Genomic DNA, 22255 nt, shown 5'->3' with positions numbered 1-22255 from the left:
ATTTAAAAAAATTGTTTACATTAATATAAAATATTAAAAAAATTATTTATTAGAGGAGGAAACACGTTAATATATAATATAAGATTAAAAACTTATTTCTTTAATTAACAATAATATACTCCTAAGTAGTACTAAAAAATTAATTAGAAAAGAAAATACATTAATATTTATTTTGTTAATAATAATAACGATATATATAGTAGGAAGTATACAATTTCGGGGGTTATTGTAATTTGCCTAAAAGATAATGTAGGTAAGTAAATTGGTTAATATTAGAACTTTTATACAACATCGATCAACAATTTTATTCCTTATCGACAAAAACAATCTCACGCACTGATCCCTCCTTGTTTTTTTAATTTTAATCTGAAATCATGGTTGTTCCAGTTCGCAGGGGTACGTAATTGCCGTGATTTTGCGGATTGATTTAGGGCATTATGAACTTTAACATCTGTGTTATTTTGATACATTTCATTGTTTGTGTAGTATTATTATTTAATTTTCTCTGATTCTTGTGTTGCAGGAAGAAGCAGTGGAGGACGTGTTAGGGGTTCTGATTCAGATTCAGATAGTAAGGGCAACCCTCTTATCTTTCTATAATTCTATGTATCTATCTATTAGCGAATATGTATATGTATATGTATATGCGTTATGTATCTATCTATAAGCGAATATGTATATGCGTGTGTATATATGCTTTATACAGATAGTAAGGCAACCCTCATTATCCTTCTATCTATCCAGTTCCCATACACGAAGAACATATATGTATATGAATGAATATGTACTTGTATATATGCGCACAATCACTAAGTCGTTTCACCTTTATGCTTTGTTTTTTTTGTTACTGTCCCTGTATATATGCGCACAATCATGAAGTCGTTTCACCTTTATGCTTTGTTTTTTTGTTACTGTCCCGCTATGGAAATTCATCTTAGTTATATGTTTGGCGACAGTTGGTTAATTGGCTATATATATATATATATATTTTTTTTTTTCAAATGTAAAAATATTGTGAATTTATTGGTTGATTTTTTTTTTTTTTTTTTTTTTTTCCCTCGGTCATTTCCATGCTTGCAAAACATCCGTTTGCAGTTTATTATCTCAGTTGCATTGCTTCTGGTAATTTTCTATATAGGTTTTTCTGACCTTCTTCGTAATGCTGCTATTGCCTTGGGTCTAAAGTCCGTAAATCGTCAGTTTGTAAGTATTATTGATGAAGGGAGCCCTTTTTGGTGTGATGATATTTCCATGAAATATAAAAAGGTATATTTGCTCCTTACTTGAAACTATATATCATGACTGTTAGTGGATTATGTGTTATCCATGTCGACATGCCATGACATGACATGGGTACGGTATTATTGGTATGTGATACGTGTTTCACATGTGCAAAAATTGAGCACTTGAATATTCTTATGATCATGATGGAAGAAGAAAAAAGGCTCAAATTTTACAGCAAGAATAATTTACTTAGTTTTAAGATAGATGAATCTCTATATTTTCACCATATTCCATTTAATTTTGCTTATCATAAAGTATATTTTTAATGATTAATAGCATCATGCGTTATACTTTTATGTAGTAGATTATGTTTTTAAGCACGCAAGACCTCCCTACTTCCTTAAACCCGAGATATGTGGACTCGACTTGAAATGTGTCCAAAACTTGGCCGCACACTTGTACCAGATAAATGTACATAGTCAAGGTAACATGGCTGATCACATTGTTTGTTACATTTTATTTTCAAATACGAAAGTGGAACGATGGCTATAGCACCACAGTTCCCAAAAGAGTGTTTTACCGTAGATATATTTGTCTATCCTCTTATAAGTTTAAGATGGAATGGAAATTAGGTGATGGAAATTGAAATCAAGTTGGGCACCTTCTCCCCAGCTGATTTGAGAGATAAATTCCATCCTCTGGAAATCTTCTTTGTTGTTCCCATTTCAAAATTGGAATGAAATTGAGTTTTAAGCTTTGTTATTTTTTATTTTATTTTATGTATATCCATTGATGTATTTTAAAGGATGGAACGAATTGGACAATTTGGTAGGAGGAAATATTAAAAGGAAGGAAAGGTTGAATGGTAACGGAAGGGATTAATTAGCTTTCTATTTCGTGGTAGGAATGTCCGAGCGGGGGACAAAGGAAAGAGCAAGGAAGCTCTTCTCTTCCAAGCATTCGTATTCCATCATCTTAATGTCACTGAAAATGAGAAGGGAAAGGAATCTCTTTCATTCTCTTTTCTTTAGTCTTTTCATTGCCGTTCTAACCAAACAGTTCTTAATGTGTAATGTATATAAGGAGAATCAAATGACATTCTCCTTCTAGCATATTCACATAAGGAACAATTGATACCTTTTCTCCCTAGGATGCCTTTTCCACTCTCCCACAAATGACATTCTCCTTATAGCATATTCACAAAAAGAGCAATTGATGCCTTTTCTCCCTAGGATGCCTTTTCCACCCTCCCACCTTAACTTCATTAGCTCATGCCTAACAATGAGAAAACTACATGTTATTATAATGAAAATATGGAGATGCAAATGGTAAAAAGATGGTGCTATGAAAAGTGATTAAAATTGTTCATAGACAAGCTCGTTTCTCGATTATAATAATTTCTCAATTTTTTTGGTTCTCTTTACAGGAGTTTACCTTTTCTTTGTTTTAAGATGTTGATCGAGTCCAATCCAATATAGGATTAATATGTTCAAAGACAATTATGTAATACTTAAATGTGAATGGGACAATCTGTTTTGTTTTCTCTTTAAGTGGCAATTAGATTTGGAGCTAAAACCTACGTCTTTATGTAATTGAGAATTAATTTTTGTACATAAAGTTCAAAGAATTTTCATTGCACCAAAAAAAAAAAATAATAATAATAATTTTGTACTTCAAAAATATATGATTCGAAGGTAGATTCTGTTATATTTTCCCTTTGAAGCCTAGCATTTCGAGAATGCACTCTGAATATGGAATCAAATGTTACTTAAAATTATTTTTTCTATCAATTCATAAATTCAAATTGGTAACCCTTAACAGAGTCCAGAAATTTGTCGAACTCCAAAATAGGTAGCCAGTTCTTTTCTTTTCTTTTTTCCTTTTAAAATAAAGTACCTTCATGTTTGTTATTGATTTTATACTCCTTTTCATGTTTCTTTTAGTTTATTTGGTGGTCTTATGGATAAAGTTTTTCATTATATATTGAACGCAAGGTTGTAAAAGTATTTGTGGGGGCAGTAATGGTTTACGTTACTTGGTTTTCTTTGTTGTGAATGCAGTGCATGAAAGAGTGTGGCGATGAAGATTGTCAAAAGTACCAGAAAACTTTGTCCGTGCACTGCCGTAAGGGAGTTACTTCTGTTGTGACTAACTTTTTCTCTATATGTTTCTGTTGTGTCTGTGTTACACTAGGGATTTGCTTTCTCCTATTTTTGATGTCTTATTGGTTTCTGTCACTGCATTGTTCTTCTTACACCACATCTGTTTCAACTTTTTCACCTTCTCTCCTTTTCATTGTTTTTTATTTTCGTTATAAGTGGTTTTTACAGAAATTTTTATTAATATGGTAATACTTTTGTCTGTGTTCAGCTCATTTTTTGTCTTGAGTTCATCTAAATTCTTAGGGATAAGTACATTGGTGGATAGTTATTGACAACATTTATTACTTGCGTATTATCTCATAGATTATCAAGATCGTTTGGGTGCATGGAAGGAGGATATGGGAGTGAAGTTTTGGGTTTTACTGGTTGCTTGCTTTTATTCTTTGTTTCAATTTTTCCTTTGAGGGTGGGCCTTGGTGCAACGGTAAGGTTGTTGCATTACAACCTGGAGGTCATGGGTTCAAAATGGGAAAGAGCCTATTTGCATGCTGAGTTAAGGCTGTGTACATATAAGCCTCCGCAGATCCCGCAGTGGAAGGAGCCTTGTGCACTGGGCTGCTTTTTTCAAAATTTCCTTTGAAAATATTCATGCCGAGTGGATTCCGGAGAAGACGATTTACTGGTTCTAAAGTCTTGGTTATGCAATTATGTTACTTAATAACATAGATAATGCTGTTGCCCCAATTTACAAAATGGTGCAACTAAATAATTGTACCAGTGAAATTGGTCGCATTATTCTTGTTTTCACCAGTTAAGTAGTCATGGAATTAGCTTCGGAGATGCCTGCCTTTTCCACTTCAGATCCTTATGTTTTAATAGCAAAAAATGAATAAATTAATTTTTTTAATGTGTTTTGTGCATATAAATAGGATGCCCTAACTTCCTACATATGTGATAACATTCCTCAGAGAATTGCTACCATAGTCTATAGACAACTTGACTTGGCAGAATTTTCTGTTAACTGTTCCTTCGCTTGGCATTATGAACTTCATGTGTACTGAGTTACACATGTATTACTTTGATATGAGTTGATTCAGTCTTTTCCTTGGTTCTCATGTTGAAAAAAATGAGTAAATGTAGCTATCCTAGTTCTTATATATATATATATATATATATATATATCGATACAGATGTAATCCTTCGTTTGGCCTTATGAATGTCATGTATACTGAGTTATATCTGTATTCTGTTGATATGAGTTGATTCACGGTCTTTTCTTTTAGTTGTGATCCTCATTCTGAAAAATAGAGTAAGTTTAACCATCCTTGTTCTTATATATATATGCATATATATGTCTCTGCATATGTATATTAATATTCATTATTCATAATACGTACGTCAATATGTGTGTATATATGCATATGTACATTAAGTCCACATTCATGGTTAACTTTTGTTGACGTTTCCTCTTTTTTCTAGCTTTTCTTGTTGATGTTGGAATTGCTAATATGTGTTTTGGTGGTGATTTGTATGATTTTATGTATGTGTGACACCACTTGCATGATTTTGTTTGCAAAGTGCTCTCTCATTCATGTGTATATCCTTCTGATAATATCGTTTGCAGGTTACCTTAATCCAACGGCCAGTGATATCGAGGAGGCGAATCGGGCGTATGACGCTTACATGACAAATAACAAAAATGAATGTGGGTTTCTTACCATGATGTTCGATAAGGTATAATTGATCTTTATTTGGGAGCAATTAAAACTTTATTTTTAGGTGTTACCTGTTTTTTTATTTTTTTTTATTTTTAAATTTTTTTTTAAGTCTTAAATGTAAATTATAATTCCTTTATATGTATGCTGTTTAATATTTCTTTTGCATACCAATAAATAAATCACTTTACAACCTTTGTGAAAATACCACTTAAACTCTACAATAACGGCCTTTAGTACCTAAAAGTTTGTAGTTTCTTTTGTCGGATAAGTATCTTTGCTGTTCCAAGTTTCCTCATAATCATGTCTAGAAAACGAAAGCCTAGTAGAAAAAAACTCTATCCTTCATAAGCACTAAACGAAAGCATGCAATAAGGGTATCTTTTTTTTTTTGAATAGTTAGTCCAAGAGGATATCAGAATCATTTATCAAACAGATCTCAAGAGAAAGTATCATGGTTGTCAATGGATCGTAGTAGAAAATAAGTTGCATTAATATATCATCAATATGAGATAATGCATCACATTTTCATACTACGCATTGTTGCGTGGTGAAAACCCGGTGCATAGCCACCAACTCCAGGTTCGTTGCCACCCTAACAGGCATCCATGTAGAGGTAGTGAGCATTCCACCGACTTAGAATTCTGCCAAATTAAAGGATTTCGCTATCATCAAAGGGACTCTGCATGTCTCATTTATCAAAGTTCGACTTATGAAATTGGCATATGCGCAAAAGAGGCCGATCCCATAGAATAACACAACAGAACAAGACACCTCTTCACTTTTTGTCCTATGCTAGACTCATAAATCCACTACTTTTATAGCTTTACAGCATTCTGCAATACACAGAGAAAAGGGAATGCATACATGCATAAGTAATTGAAGTCTTTCAAGTTTTAAATTCTTGCAGAATATAAAAATCCCTTTTCTCCCAATAGATAAATCTTCTATTTATTTTCATTATTTTGAAAGTTTGATGAAATCATCTTCACCTTAGAAGGATTTATAGAATCAACTTTACAAGTCAACCCCGTTTGACCTGAATTCCTAGGAGCCTAAGTAAGTTATTGGTACCATAGGCTCCATTATAATCATTTAGAAGTAACACTGATTTGTCTGATCAAAATTTATATGTATTATGTGGTACTAAGAATAAATCAGTACTAAACCAGTGTGTAACTATTAGGCTTATGTGAAGTGCTGTTTAGAAAATGTGACAGCCTTCTAGGTACATAAACAGGTTTTTGAATATGCATAAATATATATATAGTAATTTTTTTGATAAGTGTATATATATATATATATGTGGGTAAATTACACCAACACCCTTTGAGGTTAAGCCATTTCTCACCTATATGAACATTTTGGTTTTAACTTTCACTTACACCCCTATTTACTTTTTGGCCTCTGACACATGCGAATTGACCCTTTTACCCTCAAAATTTTAATACAAAATATTTGTAATCTTAAATGACAAAAAGGCCCATAGATATATATATTCAAGCAATGCTTGTACAGGCCCAAATCGTCACCGACCATGGATTCTGGCGATTGCAGTGGCGCAAGGACGGCAGTGAGTTGAACTGAAACGGTTGCCAGCGAGCAATGAACTTTTTAGTGGTGAAGAAGATGCGTGGACATGTGACTTTTACAGTTGTTGTTCTTCAATTTGTTCACACCCAGTTCACATCCTTCCTAGCTGAGCTCCTCTCAAGTCTCAACATCGCTGGCCGTCGAACTTCATCACCGTCCGCAAGAACCTCTACACCTGATTTATCATCACAGCCACTTCATCGTCACCATGTAGTGCCGCCGCTGCCACTTGAATCGCCGGCTCACTGTCGTACATCACCGCCGACCTCGAAATACAGATCCTCACCGTTGCCAAATCAGCCATCGGTCATCATGCGACTCAATCCGCTTCACCATCTCCACTGGTTTTCACGTTGATGGAGCTGCAAATGGGTATTTCTTCACTGTCCGGTTTGGTCACTACCGTTGGGTCGTTGATGCTTAGGTCTTCTCGCCGGAATCGATGGGTATTTGCAATTGCTGAAAGCTTGAAACTTTTGGATCAAGATGTCAAATGAATTTTTGGGTCGCTACACTGTAATCGCCAGAACTTACGGGTTTCTGCAAACTCACCTTCTTCAGCTTTCTCTCTATATATATCTTTCACGGTCCAAAGTCCAAACTCGGATCATGCTAGAAATTGAATTTGAATATGGAATTGTTGGATTCGCAAGAATTGAACACGTTGCTGTTAGGATTTTGGAGGGCGGTTTTGATGGCGAGGAGTGCGTGGAGGTCGTCGGAGTTGGTGGTGGTGGACAGCTGAAAAAGTAACGAACACCAGAGAGGACGCCGGTATTGACTCTGTCTGATCTCCGTAACCTCTCTTTTAGCCGTAGTTCTTGTCTCCTCCACGACCGCTGTGGTTTGGGCATGACCGTGACATGTTTCTATTAGGGTTGTCTGGTTTGCGGACAACAGAGATGGAAAGTTGGAGTGGTGAAAATTCAGTTTGTGATTTTGGGATTAAACTCTAGGACATTTTGGTCATTTCGAATGGGTCTGTTGGGTGGTATAGTCATTTTATATATGAAATAAAGTCAATACAAAGTCAAAAGGGTGGTATAGTCATTTTACACCTAAAAAGCACTCTGATATCATCAAAAACTGACATTTGGAGTGTAAGTGAAATACAACATCACTCTTTAAAATGTGAGTGAAAGTTATAACCAAAATGTTGATCTAGGTGAGATATGACTTAACCTCAAGGGGTGTCTGTGTAATTTACCCTATATGTATATAGTAAATTATTGTCCTCCCCTAAGATTTAGAGAAGTCACTATCGGATGAAAATTTGAAAAAAATAAAGTCAACCTCCCTTGAGGTTTGATGAAATCATAGTCAACCCCCTCTCCGATATATTAGTATTACCGTTGATGTCATTAAACAATTTTCTCAAATACCCAAAATACCCTTTAGTAATAGCAATTTACTTCATTTGTACTTTATCATTTTAAAATGACAAATCTAACCCTTTATTTTTTGACCAAAATATTAATTATGTATTCTATCTCAGATCTATAAATGACAGTCGAATGTTTTTATACATGTTATGTAAAATTGATTATATGGTTGAATATTAGAAGCGCTACTTAGTTGTATAAATGACAATCAAATATATTATATAATTGGTTAATTAATTTTGCATTAAGTATACATATTATTCAATGTTAAGTTATATAATCCAACTACATCAAGTGAAGAAATATATATATATATATATATATATATATATGTGGGGATATATATACATACATATATCCTTCAAGTTCCACAGTATGTATAGACACACTCATATGTGAGAGAGAGAGAGACAGAGATAGAGGGGTGGGGGGGAGGAAGGAATTGAAATTCAAGAACTGAAAATGGTGAGGCAGGGTGGGGTTTTGGGAAAGGCAAATGGCTGTGTTTGTTTAAGCAGACCCAAAATAAGGTTTCTATGGTTTATAAGTAGTAAAGGACATTACAGTTGTAGAATTGAAGACACGGTCCCGCTCATTGGCATTATCCGGAAATCCATGTAGATACATGTTAGTCTGTTAGATTGAAAATCAATCTGTGGATACGTGTTAGTCTGTTAGATTGAAAATCAATCTATTTTGCTTTGAACAGACCTCTTTTCCACTATATTTCACTATCAAGCCTTGGAGGTTCTGTTTTTTGGTGGAGGGTCTGAGTCACGGTGGAGAGAGAGTTGAGAGAGAGAGGCACTTTTGGTGGCGTTAATTTGGGTTGCACAAAATTGAAATAAAGGTCTTTCTGACCTTCTTCGTAATGCTGCTACTGCCTTGGGTCTAAAGTCCGTAAATCGTCAGTTTGAAAGTATTACGGAAGAAGGGAGCTTTGGTTGGTGTGATGATATTTCCATGAAATATAAAATGGTATATTTTCTTCTTTCTTGAAACTATATATCAAGATTGTTAGTGGAGTATGTGTTATCCATGTCGACATGCCATGACATGACATGGGTACGGTATTATTGGTATGTGATACGTGTTTCACACGTGCAAAAATTGAGCACCTGAATATTCTTCTGATCATAATGGAACAAGAAGAAAAAAGGCTCAAATTTTACAGCAAGAATAATTTACTTACTTTTAAGATGGATGAATCTCTATATTTTCACCATATTCCATTTAATTTTGCTTATCATAAAGTATATTTTTAATGAATAATAGCATCATGCGTTATACTTTTATATAGTATATTATGTTTTTAAGCATGCAAGACCTCCCTACTTCCTTAAACCCGAGATATGTGGACTCGACTTGAAATGTGTCCAAAACTTGGCCGCACACTTGTACCAGATAAATGTACATAGTCAAGGTAGCATAGCTGATCACATTGTTTGTTACATTTTCTTTTCAAATACGAAAGTGGAACGATGGCTATAGCACCACAGTTCCCAGAAGAGTGTTTTACTGTAGATATTTTTGTCTATCCTCTTATAAGTTTCAGATGGAATGGAAATTAGGTGATGGAAATTGAAATCAAGTTGGGCACCTTCTCCCCAACTGATTTGAGAGATAAATTCCATCCTCTGGAAATCTTCTTTGTCGTTCCCATTTCAAAATTGGAATGAAAATGAGTTTTAAGCTTTGGTATTTATTTATTTATTTATTTTTTATGTATATCCATTGATGTAGTTTAAAGGATGGAACGTATTGGACAATATTGTAGGAGGAAATATTGAAAGGAAGGAAAGGTTGAATGATAACGGAAGGGATTAATTAGCATCATCTTAATGTCACCGAAAATGAGAAGGTTGAATCTCTTTCATTCTCTTTTCTTTAGTCTTTTCATTGCCGTTCTAACCATAACAGTTCTTAATGTGTAATGTATATAAGGATAATCAAATGACATTCTCCTTCTAGCATATTCACAAAAGGAGCAATTGATGCCTTTTCTCCCTAGGATGCCTTTTCCACTCTCCCACAAATGACATTCTCCTTCTAGCATATTCACAAAAAGAGCAATTGATGCCTTTTCTCCCTAGGATGCCTTTTCCACTCTCCCACCTTAACTTCATTTGCTCATGCCTAACAATGAGAAAATTACATGTTATTATAATGAAAACATGGAGATGCAAATGGTAAAAAGATGGTGCTATGAAAAGTAATTAAAATTGTTCATAGACAAGCTCGTTTCTCAATTATAAAAATTTCTCAATTTTTTTAGTTCTCTTTACAGGAGTTCAACTTTTCTTTGTTTTAAGATGTTGATTGAGTCCAATCCAATACAGGATTAACAATTGTATTTGAAGGTCTTTAAAAGTAAAATAAACTTTGTAACTTTACATATTCAAAGGCAATTATGTAATACTTAAATGTGAATGGGACGATCTGTCTTGTTTTCCCTTTAAGTGGCAATTAGATTTGGAGCTAAAACCTACATCTTTATGTAATTGAGAATTAATTTTTGTACATAAAGTTCAAAGAATTTTCATTGGACCAAAAAAAAAAGAAAAAGTTTTGTACTTCAAATATATGATTCGAAGGTAGATTCTGTTCTATTTTCCCTTTGAGGCAGAGTGGGGTTTTGGGAAAGGCAAATGGCCTGTGTTCGTTTAAGCAAACCCAAAATAAAGTTTCTTCTATGGTTTATAAGCAGTAATGGACAATTGGACATTACAGTTGTAGAATTGAAGAAACAGTCCCACTCATTTGCATTATCCGGAAATCGAGCCTCAGTGGAGGCATGTGTGTGTGAGTACCAACTAGGGAAAAAAAAATAGATTGAAAATCAATCTATTTCACTTTGAACAGACCTCTTTTTCACTATATATCACTATCAAGCCTTGGAGGTTCTGTTTTTTGGTGGAGGGTCTGAGTCACGGTGGTGGAAGGTGGAGAGAGAGAGAGAGAGCACTTTTGGTGGCGCTAATTTGGGTTGCATAAAATTGAAATAAAGGTAAAGGCAGCAAGGGTTATGGTGATGGACTTATATATAGAGAGAGGGGGGTGCTGATAGAGGAATGAAGGTGTTTGTGGGAGGAGAAAGAATTAGATAGTTGTGGACCTGTGGTGGTGGAGGAGCTGGTGTTGGTGGTATGGATTTTTGTAGATGATTGGGAGTGATGATGGTCGTGGCAATGACGGTGATGGTTGTGGTGGAGAGAAGAGAGAAGTGGGGGTGTGGTGGTGGTGAAGTGGTGGAAGTGAGATGGTGATGCAACACTGCGGGAGTGGTGGCGCTGGAGTGTGGAGAAGAGAGAGGGGACTTAAAGCTCAAAATGTAAGGGGTATTTTAATAAATTCAACCACGCTCAGTGTTTTTATATCAAGGGTAATATAGCAAAAGCACATATAACATTTTGCAACTTACAATTCTCAACTCTGAAAAGGGATGCCGGAGTTCTTTTTTTAAAAACTTCCATCTGATGGTGATTACTTGAAACCTCGGGGAAAGCCAGTAAATTAACTATATATATATACTCCTTTTTACGATACAGAAATATCCACCCATATTTTGCTTTGATATATTTTTTTTGGGCATTATAATAGCAATGTATCAATGGAACAATTTCCATATCTTAGCAAAATGATAAATGACTCGCTATTTTGCTTCCTGAAGACTATATAGAATTTTGACATTTAGTATTAAGTTAGATTGAATTCCTTGATAAATTTGTTGGGTTGAATTTTTTGTCACATCGTTTGAAAATCATTTGCAAATCCCAAAATTTACATACAGTAACTAGTTTTGGAGAGGGTTATCTACTATAGGGAGGCCAATCAAAAATTGTATCTGGCGTATGTCAAAAAGAGCCATCTCTTATCTTTTAAACCCCATAATGCAGTAATAAATTATGAAAAAGTTTCATATGCTACAATATTTAAAGTCCAGAGAATTAATAAATCATACAGACCTGTTATTGTTAGCAACAGGTTTTACTATAGTGGTGTCTCCAATATCACAAGCCATTTTTCATTCGCGGCAGATCCTTCAATGGACCCATCTTTTGATATACATTTTAAATTTGTTGTTATCCTTTAGCTTGTTCCTTGCCTGTTCTATCGCTTTACACTTTTCTCTAATCTTCTCTTTTTTTTGTACTTTAATCTCTCCCGCAGCTGTTTCTCTCTCTCATATTTCCCCTGCTTTTCTGTCCTCCTGTCTTGTTAGAATGTATGCATATGTGACTGGTACAACCAGTTTTTATTTTTTATTTTTATTTTATTTATTATTTTTTTTGTCTTTTAATTGTTGTCCATTTGTGTTGTTGTTGTTGGTCATTTGTGGTGGCGGTGTTGTTTTTGTATTGATTTATTTTATTTTATTAATGAATTGGTTAGCTACTAAATTGCAGCTCTTGTGGTTACAAAGTTCATTCAAGTAACAATCAAATCAACCCATTGATATCCATTCGGGTTGCTTTCCTTTTTGGTATACACAATAAGATCTCGTGTTTGCTGTCTTAACCATATATGGTATACAAATATTAAGATGTCTTATTGAAGCAATAGCTCAGTTTCCTGAAGGTGTGTCGCAATCATTCCACGAATTCCTAGCTCTATTTTTTTTTTTTTTTTAAATTAATTTTATTTGAATTTCCCTTCTTTTAAATTATAGGATAACTTCGTTCAGAATGTTTTCCTCTTTTAAAGTTTTTATTTACTAATTAACTTCCTTAAGCACATATTTCCTCAAAAATAAAAATAAAAATAAAATAAAAAATTAATAACACTCCCACAACTTTGGGTGGCTTGCCATCTCAAGACCATCATTATCTATGTATAAATTTATTCATACAAGTTGTATGATTTGGCAACACAACCTACTTAATTTAATTCAATAAATAATAGTTATAGTCAGCATAATCTAAATAATATAATTTGGTAAATAATAGTTATAGTCAGCGTAATTCTCACTTAATTTTATACTTCCTGCGGCCCATATTAGGTATTATAATTTTTTAAGGGGACATGCAATTAATGAATTGCCCCCTTAAAAATTTACCAAGTTGTCCTTTTAAAGTTTATATATTTTATCAAGTTGGGAGATTTTTGAAAACTTAAAAGGGTAATTATGGGAAGATCAACATTTATTTTGCTTTGACTTTTGAAATGGGACAATTATTTGGGACATTCCAAAAAAGAAAGAGGGACTGCTAATATGGGATGGAGGGAGTAATAATTATCTGTACACTGGTCATTATATTCTTGCCTATGCAGCTATGTTAACTGTGATGTAGTTGCACCATACTTTGTTGCAAAGGGGAAAATGAAGGAATGAACTCTATTAAGTATTACCACTTGGGTGTTTATTTGGGTTTGTAAAATTTGAGTACCTATAGTGTAACTTTTATGGCTTGATAGACCCTGGCCTGTAAATGGACCTTTATGACCTTCTAAAATATCTTTTAGGCCATGACCAATTGGGGCTGGCAAGGATCTGTTATTCTTTGTGTGTTTTTGGCGGGCATGAGTGAGTGGATGTGCCTATTGACAGCATTTTCCCACATAAGCATATTCTCCTATGCAATGTTGCAGTTGAAGTTTTGATTATTGGATGAATAGAAGCAACAGTTTTTGCTTCCTGTATGGTTTCCAATTATGTAAAAGGATCAGGTTTATGTTATGACACTGCCTGTTATCTTCTTTTTGAATTTTATATGTAAAATAGAAGGGTAAAGTGCAGAAAACACCCCTCTACTATTGATATAGTGCATATACACCCCCTGGTGTTCCCTAAACCCCCTTCGTGCTTCCTGTATGGTTTCCTTGTTATTATTATTTTTTGTTTCTTTTTTTTTTTTACATTCATTTTTGTTCTTATTTTTCTATTGTAGTACTACAATAATATAATTTTTAAAACTCGTAAACTAGATTTTTGATATATTTGTGGTGCAATAATATTTTTCATATACTGTTTGGTATGAAAGCAATGTGTAAACTACTACGCTGGGGATGATCGCGCACATTGTAGAATCCTCCGCGAAGACTTGTCCCGATATTGTCAAGGTAAGGTGGATGCTTACAGTGAGTAACTTTTGGTTAATATCCTTCCATTTTGATCTACTATGCTTACTAGGACATTCTTATTTTCATTTTTGTTATCTAATTCTTTTCCTAGCTCTGCAATACTTATCTTATGCCAGATCTGTTTCAAGTATTTTGTGTTTATCTCTCTTTGGTGCCTTTTCTCTTTTCATTTTTAGGTGTCGTTTTTTTTTTTTTTTGGATACTTCATTTTTTCCGTTCAACTCACTTTGTCATCGTCATTGATTTGATTTCTTTGGGCATAAGTACGATACTGGTGTGGAGGCATGTCAGCCTTTGATCTTGGAAGAAAATATGGTGGTATATGGCATATTCTTTTTGTTGGCAACACAAGTAATTGGGGGTATCTCATAAATAGTTGAGAATGAAAAGGAGGAAATGTGAGTGATGTTTTGGGTTTAGAGTCTTTAGACAAACAAGTTCATGCCGCCACCACGTGTGTGTTGTTTTGTTTTAAAATTTTCAAAATTTTTTATTTTATTCGTTCTGAGAAGATTTTCAGGTTCATATATATATATATATATATCTTAAAAATTGGGATTGATGTTTGGGGTGCAAATATGTGTTTTTATTTGTGATTTAGTGGTTTTTTGTGTGAAATTGGTGATATCTGATTTTCTTCGTATCATCTTTAAATCCTTATTCATTTCCTGTGAAGAAATCATAGCCAGGTTTGTTATATTTTAAAAATAAATGGTGAATTTCGTTGCCCTCTTTGTTTATTTTTGGGTAAATTGCATTGACACCCCCGGAGGGTTTTGTCAATATCACCTAGATCAAAGTTGATGATTTTTGGACAGTAACACCCCCTAAGGTTTCAAATGTCATAATTGCCCCTTATTATTTAATTCATAATTTCAGCCCTTTTAATTGACAAAAATACCCCACCATTAATCTTTTGGATATGGAGACATGTTACCCAACCATAGACTCTCTCATCACTTCAGATCACTATGTAATCCCCAAAAACCACCACAACCACCACCACCACACCCAGACACCACCATAATCACTAGGAAAAAAAAAAAAAACCCATGGGCAACCCAAACACCACCACGACAGATGATTCAGAAGCAATAGTCCTTCGGCAATCAATAAGTGTTTGCTTGAATCCACAACAGAAACTCTATCAAATACCGTAAAGGTCTTCTCTTTAATCTCCAGCAACGACCCCGAATCTACCAGTTGCACGAGCACCAGTTTGATCCTCTGCGCCACCACAATCAACACATTCTTGCCGTCCTCTTAAAGCCAACCAAACAGTGTGAGTCCATTGGCGAGTTCTTTGACTTAGTCCCAATCTGCAACTGAGTTATCAAATTCCAAGCCATGACTCGTACGGACTCCCTCTTTGACGATGACGCCGACCTTAGAACGGCGTCTTTGTGGAGGACCCTGCTCTTGATCAAAATGTCGGCGTCCTTGATGTGGCGGTCTTGCTTTTCCGAGACCGAATTGACGTTGTTCTGGGTCTCGAGCTTGCCGTTAGGAAGGGTGGGATTGTGACAGGCTTCTGAGAGACAGTGTGTCGGAGAGGGTATAGGAGACGGAGTGGAGGAGTTCTAGAGAGAGTAGGGAGGTGAATCGGAGAGGTCGATGAGTTGGGTCTTAAGATTGGTGAGTTTGGTTATGATCAGAAACCATTCGAATATGTGTGTGTTGTATCAAGTTTGGTTCTGATCAGAAACCGGTCGATGTGTTCGTTTTCTCGTTCTTTCATGGTTGTTTTCTTTATAGTTTTTATTTTTTATTTTTTTGATGATTGCAGTTAAGAGAGAGAGTTGCAATTTAGAGAGAGAGGGGAGTCCTAGGATGATGAATAAGCTGTGTTTGGTAAACGAGAAGCATGAAATGAATAATGGGAAATCAAGGTTATTTTTGGTCTTTCAAATTTAGTTTATAGGGGTATATTGGTAAATTTAAACTTTTAATGTGTTTATTGAATAGTCAAAGGCTAAATGGTCATTTTTTTTTATGTGTTAGAGGTTTGGAGGGGGTGTGAACGCAAACTTTTTAAACCTAAAGGGGTGGTGGGACTGCATGCGCGTTGACCCATATAGGCCACATCTAAGTGGCATTGACCGAAACCTTAGGGGTGTAAATGCAACTAATCCTTTATATTTACATGGATTTCCTTTTTAGTTTGAAAAATAACACTGACAGAGTATGTGGTTTTGACTTTGCCTATCAGAATTTAAATATATATATATTTTAAATTGAATAAACCAGCTATTGTGGAAAAACGCATTAACCCTTCACCACAAGACGTTTATATACAGCCTCAGCCTTTCTCAACTAATCAATTGTAAGGAAAAAAAAATGTATTTTTATTTGATCCAATGGTGAAATTGACATTATGAAAGATCATTTTGCTGACAATAGCAAAATCCATACGTGAGTTGTGTTGACCCTTAATGGTTACAAAACAATGTTTGACAAGAGAGGTCATAGTTATTTTTGAAACTACATGGAAAATTCTTGTAAAGTATAACGAATCTCGGGGAAATTTGTGCAATTTATCAGAAATAAATTATGAAATTGAAGTACCCTTTTTTTGTTGTTGTATGCTTTCATTAATTCTGTTTTTGAAGTGCTTTCTCATTCATGTGTATATTCTTCTGGTAATCTTCTTTGCAGCTTTTGAAAAGGGTGGACAGCCCACTGGTGAAACAGGTATATTTCCTATTATTTAGAAAGGTTAAATGGCAGCATATTCTTATACAATCTTCTGAGATGGCATGGGTTTACAATATATATAGTTTAAATAGAAATATTTAATTTAGATCAATTGTTGATGCAAATATATGAGCCTAATGTCAATTCCTTATTTGTCATGTTGTTGCCCTCTTCTTCAAATACAACAAAGGTGTAAACCATGGCTATAGTGTGCACCTCGCTAAAAAGTGATTTTCTCTTATGTATTTTTATTTGCGTGAATGCGTGTGCATCCAATGTGCATATACATTTTGTTGTGCACAGCGGAAGCTCTGATACCAATTGTTGAGAAATTTCCCCCAATCAATTATTGTGCAATTACCCCCAATCAAGACCCACACATATAAAGGAATGATGATAAGGTAAAACAAGAGATGCAGCAATAAAATAACACACCACTTCGGTTAAACACGCCTACGTCCACGGAGAGCAAGATTTCTACTAGAGATTGTAAATCATACAATATAGAGGATTACATAGAGATTTCCATAACAAATCCTCAACCCTTTTGTACTCAATCACTCACAAAGAAATACTAAGTTCTAGACAAGAACTATCTCACACAGTGCCCTCTCAAATACAATATGAGCAAACTGTCCTCTCAAATACAATGAGAGTAACCCGCACACAAGAGTATACCTCTCACACAAGAGAGAGTGGTTCATTCTCCTACTCTCTACATAGAGCTTGACCCTATTCTTCATATCTGCACGTGTTCTCCTTTTATAGGAGAATAAACCTTGTGTGTACTGCGTGCCGTGTTTTCACCGTCCAGCATTTGCGTCAACAAAGACACCACGTTTGCAGCTTCCAGAAAACGCGTGCAAATTGAGTCCATAATTGTGAGTAAAAAACAATTTAAAAGTGGCAAACATTCTGCCATCATTTCAGCAAAATATTATTTTCCTTTTTTTTTTTTTTTTTTTTTTGACTTTTCCAATTACTTTTCTCTTTTCTCCACCTGAGCCACATGCAGCAAATGTTGAATTCTTAGCCAAAAAGCCAACACATCTTTCTCCAGTAAGTTCTAGTAAAAAAATTCGTCTAATTGGACAATTTTGTGTGTCATTGATGCTTGCATTTTATGTTTCATGGTGTAGGACTTCAAACCTTTTAGATACAGTTGTTGTATGAAATTTGCATTGGAAGTTGTTTTCTATCTTGTTAACAATACTATTATAGTTGCAAGTGGAATACCTACTAAAATTCTCATTTATGAAACCAAACTAAGGCTGTTTAAACGAATCTCCTTCATTATTATTTTTTTAATGTCCATTAGTTACTTTCAACAATTAGCAATCACAACCACCACACCAGATAGAACAAATTTTGAAGTAAAAGGCAAGCACAAACATTTACAATTTTTTCATAATGAAAAAGCATACGGGGATACCAAGGATATTGGTTCAAGCACAATCATCCTCTATGCAGAAGAAGTGTTCAACCTGACCTTGCTAGTCTTGACTCCAATCTTAGCATTAATGTTTAGTTTCTTCACCTCCAATGCACAGAGATACTATAACTTGTTCGAACTCCACCTGAGAGTCACTATTCTTATGCTTCCCAGTCAACGTAATTGCTCTTCGCAGTCCGTTTCCTGTTCAATTTTGATTTAGATTCATGCTATAGTGTTTAACTGTAGTGTTGAAGTTTTAACTGACCCTTAATTGTATGAAATTTCAATTATAATGTGTCGTGTCAGGTCTCAACCCATTTATTAAACAAGTTATTGTGTGTTGTGTTGTGTTACCGGTTATTTGAGTCGTGTTCGTGTGAGGGTTTCTTGATACGAATAATAATCGTATATGTTCATGTCAACCCATATAGTTTGATACACGTCTTGAACGACACGAGCACGACACACCAACATGTGCCATCTCTAAGGGAGTAATATCCAACTGACTTATTGTTTTAATGGAATTGTTGCAACTCCATTGAATAAACTATTGTTAGCCATATTTAAAAATAATAATTCAACCAACTAAAGTCACAATAAATAATCCAGAGTACATAGATAAGAAAAGGCTACTGCAGTTTGATACATATGGGTGCTGACAGGTCACTGGCATGCATGCCAAGATGAATCGGTCGAACAGAAAAAGGCCACTGTGTAGTGTGTGATGCATAGAAAATTGAGGACTGAAGAATTTGATGCTGCTATGCAAAACTGAGAGCTAAAAATTTTTATGGACTTGAATGTAGGAGTTGATAGACAAAGCATTTTATCATATTAGAGATTTTGGTCATTGGATGAAAGCTATTGCAGTCTGTTTGTTTGTATGTATGAAGAGTGGGTTTAAGTTGTTGATTTGTCTGCTCAGTGGTCTCTTTGAATTATAAAAAATAGTTTGAATGTCTCCTGTATCATTTCCATTATGGACAGAAAAGAAAAGATCATTACACTCTATTTTTGTTTTGAATTGCATGAGACACACAGTCCATTGTGTGATGTTTTTTTTCGAAAGATTCCATTGTGTGATGTTACTGTTACAATAGACATTATACTTTTGATAACCATGCTCTAGTCTTATCGTCAATCAAAAAGTAGTAACTCGATTCTTCTTCTTTTCTGCAATCATGTCTTTGTGGGGCAATAATTGTTTACGTCTGTTGTTTGGTTTATTTGTTGTGAATGCAGTGGGGTGGTGGAAGCGAATTTGGGAGTGATCACTGCTTCCAGTATTGGGATGCTGAGACTGGTAAATAGGCGGTTTCCGCATCTTGGTATTTTATTGAAGATGAACTGCTATTTGTATAAATTTAGTGTGGGAAGAACCACTCTGTAAAGAGTAGTATATTCTGATCTTTCTTCTGGAAAACATGGGCTTTCACCCAGTGGAAAACACCTAAATTAACAGGTGGTTGACTAATATTATTACATTATCCTTCTACACTGCTTCTCTTATTTTTGTGGAGCATTAAAAATCTATTCTTTTTAAGACAGAGACACTGTATATATTATACGGGGTATATAAGTATATCGCCAATGGTGAATGAATGAATTCTTTCTTTATTATTAACTATATGTGTGTGTGGATAATGATATTTTGTTCACCGATGTGTAAGAAATTAATTTGTGTCATGCGGTGATCATATCTAACGGTCGTTCATACATGGTTGGCGATGAGCAAGAGACCGATTCTGTGTATGTATATATATATCACTTGCTATGATGTATAATTACATACCAAACCAAACTCTTCTCTAATTTCCATACGCATCCAATGTCTCTCTCTCTACCACCAAATAACCCAAGATATTCGGATTTGGTTTTAATTTTCTATGGCTTTCCAGTATCTTTAACTATGTGTGTAACTTCTGTTCTCTTTCTTCTTAGATTCATAATTTCTATCTTTTTCTCTGCATTTAAGTCTTTTCAAAGTGTCACATAAGGTACCTCTTTATGCCAATGAATGAGCCGAATTGGTGTTCCAATTTTTTGTTTCCTAAAACTGGACTCGGAAGGCCCATCGCATTTAAGATTTGATCTAAAACTAGACTCGGAAGGCCCATTTCTTTATATTTTAAATAGTTTTGGTCTTCCTTTTCTTTGATTTTTGATTTTTAATTTTTTTTTTTTCACCACTTTTCTTTGAAATAAAGATGTGTATATTTGTGTTACAATTATCAATTGGAGTTATTAAAAACACTTAGGTTGTGTTTGAAAAATTGAAATCTTGGAATTAGAATTTTTTTTTGAGAAATAGAAATCTTGGGAGTGTTTGGGCAGGGTGTAAGCTACACATCTCATTTGAAACTTGGCTTCATTGAAACTAAACATAACATGAATGCCCGCAATTAGTCAAAACCACCAACCATTTAAGCATAAAAATCATTTGTATATGACTAATTTCTAATTTACATGACTAATTTCTAATTTTTGCAACTCAAATTAAGAAAAAGAAAATGAAAATGATATTCAGCTCTCTCTCATCTAGTCTGACCATCTCTCTTAATTTCATTTTTTTCTTTCTTTTTTTTTTAACTAACAAGCATATATATGTAATCCTTCTGTTGGCGGTGGTGGAGGATTTGAGTATTATGACGGTGGTGGTGGTGGCGGGCGGTGGTAATGGTGTTAATCAACCTGCGTCACCTCTAATAAAAACATAAATTAACAGGCAAATCAACTCAAAATGCATGAGCTACTTTAATAAATCCAAGCAAAGTATCCCCATCAAATTACGAAATATCCAAATCACAGCAACCATCCAAATCAACACAGAAGGAAAGAAATGGGTTCACAGTAACCCACAAAACAAGAAAATAGTAAGCAATACTACTCGTCCTGAAAGCCAACGAAACCTTCGTTCACCACGTACGTCTCCTCCACATCAACGCCTCCATCCGTCCGGCCAGATCTATAGATATAAATATATATAGAGAGATAGAGAGATAGAGAGAGATAAGCACACACACACACATATATATATATATATTATATGTATAAATGTGTGTGTATATATATACATATATAATTATACGTACATATAGATATATAGAAAATAGTAAACTGTACGTACCTATCTAAAAGTCGAAAGGATTCATGGGTTCATTATCGTCGTCATCGTCAGAACCGCTGGACCCATTGCCATTGCCGTTGCCGTTGCCGTTGCCGCCTTTGTGTTTCTTTAGGAACTCCTTCATCATGGTCTTGCTACCTTCTGCTCCGAACTTGTCAGCAATCAACGTCTCTGTCATCCACTTGATGCACTTGATATCAAGTTCCATCTGTGCTTTTTTGGTAGCCTCGGTGTTTCCGGAGAAGGCTTTTTGGAGAATTTTGAAACTCCCAACTGCAGCGCTCTTCGCCGTTTCCAGAAGTGAAGCCACCACGGCGACTTCACTCACCTTCTTCACGAACATTGAACCTTTCTTCAACGCTTCATATGGCTCTTTGTTCTTCTGGCTCATCACGACCAAGTACTCATCGTCCTTCACCTCGAGCTTCTCATCATCCTTCTTCACGACAACCTTGTCCTCCGTGAAAACAACTCGCTCCGTCAACTTGCTCGACGGTCTCATCGTCCACCACCTCCTCAAGATATTGTATCCACCTCCGGCGCCTCCCCCCTTCAAACCCATCTCTGTTTCTCTCTCTCAAAATATCTCTCTCTCTCTGTCGATCTCTGGGTCTGTAGTTTGTTTCCAGAGAGAAGAGAACTATATACAACCCATTACCAGAATTACCCTTCAACTTTGTTAAATTTACCCTTTTTACCCCAGCAATGCATATCTCACCTCTCTCTCTCTGACACACTCACACTCACACGCGCTCATTCACATATGCTTCCTGAATTATAAAGATAAGAGAAAGACTGTTTCCACCAATTCGTACTACAAGAGCGCGTGAAGGTTGTTATAAGCGACAAAAGCACGTCTACACAAAGACGGCGCACAAATTCTGACACTCAGCACTACCTAC

At 35.1% G+C, this 22255-nt stretch overlaps 1 protein-coding gene across 3 annotated transcripts; it reads left to right on the top strand.

The window, feature by feature from the left end:
• Nucleotides 1-243: 243 nt before the first annotated feature.
• Nucleotides 244-19721, top strand: LOC132275399 (uncharacterized). 3 transcript variants are annotated; one of them, XR_009470618.1, is made up of 8 exons: nucleotides 244-396; nucleotides 524-571; nucleotides 1139-1266; nucleotides 3285-3348; nucleotides 4951-5060; nucleotides 9760-9877; nucleotides 16753-16788; nucleotides 19469-19721. XR_009470618.1 is itself a non-coding variant. In XM_059776871.1 (8 exons), exons 1-8 carry the CDS (start codon nucleotides 375-377, stop codon nucleotides 19495-19497), a joined length of 516 nt encoding a protein of 171 aa, XP_059632854.1. In that variant the 5' UTR covers nucleotides 244-374; the 3' UTR covers nucleotides 19498-19721. The 3 variants fall into 3 exon arrangements, 2 of the variants coding, with proteins under 2 accessions (XP_059632854.1, XP_059632855.1); XM_059776871.1 differs by lacking the exon at nucleotides 9760-9877 and adding an exon at nucleotides 13998-14076; XM_059776872.1 differs by lacking the exon at nucleotides 9760-9877.
• Nucleotides 19722-22255: the final 2534 nt, after the last annotated feature.

This window comes from Cornus florida, unplaced genomic scaffold (assembly GCF_030987335.1).
Source record: "Cornus florida cultivar Cherokee Brave unplaced genomic scaffold, ASM3098733v1 CherokeeBrave_3.0.0_Hap2_Chr09, whole genome shotgun sequence".
In the NCBI taxonomy this organism is placed as follows: Eukaryota; Viridiplantae; Streptophyta; class Magnoliopsida; order Cornales; family Cornaceae; genus Cornus; species Cornus florida.
Note: the sequence above shows the minus strand (reverse complement) of the source record. Positions and strands in the feature narration are given on the sequence as shown.

Bases quoted from the DNA above. Each gene is read 5' to 3' on its own strand.
- LOC132275399 (XM_059776871.1), top strand. From the start codon at position 375: ATGGTTGTTCCAGTTCGCAGGG. The intron at 1,267-3,284 runs GTATATTTGCTC...TTGTGAATGCAG, and splicing joins TTTCCATGAAATATAAAAAG to TGCATGAAAGAGTGTGGCGA. The intron at 14,077-16,752 runs GTAAGGTGGATG...TCTTCTTTGCAG, and splicing joins CTTGTCCCGATATTGTCAAG to CTTTTGAAAAGGGTGGACAG.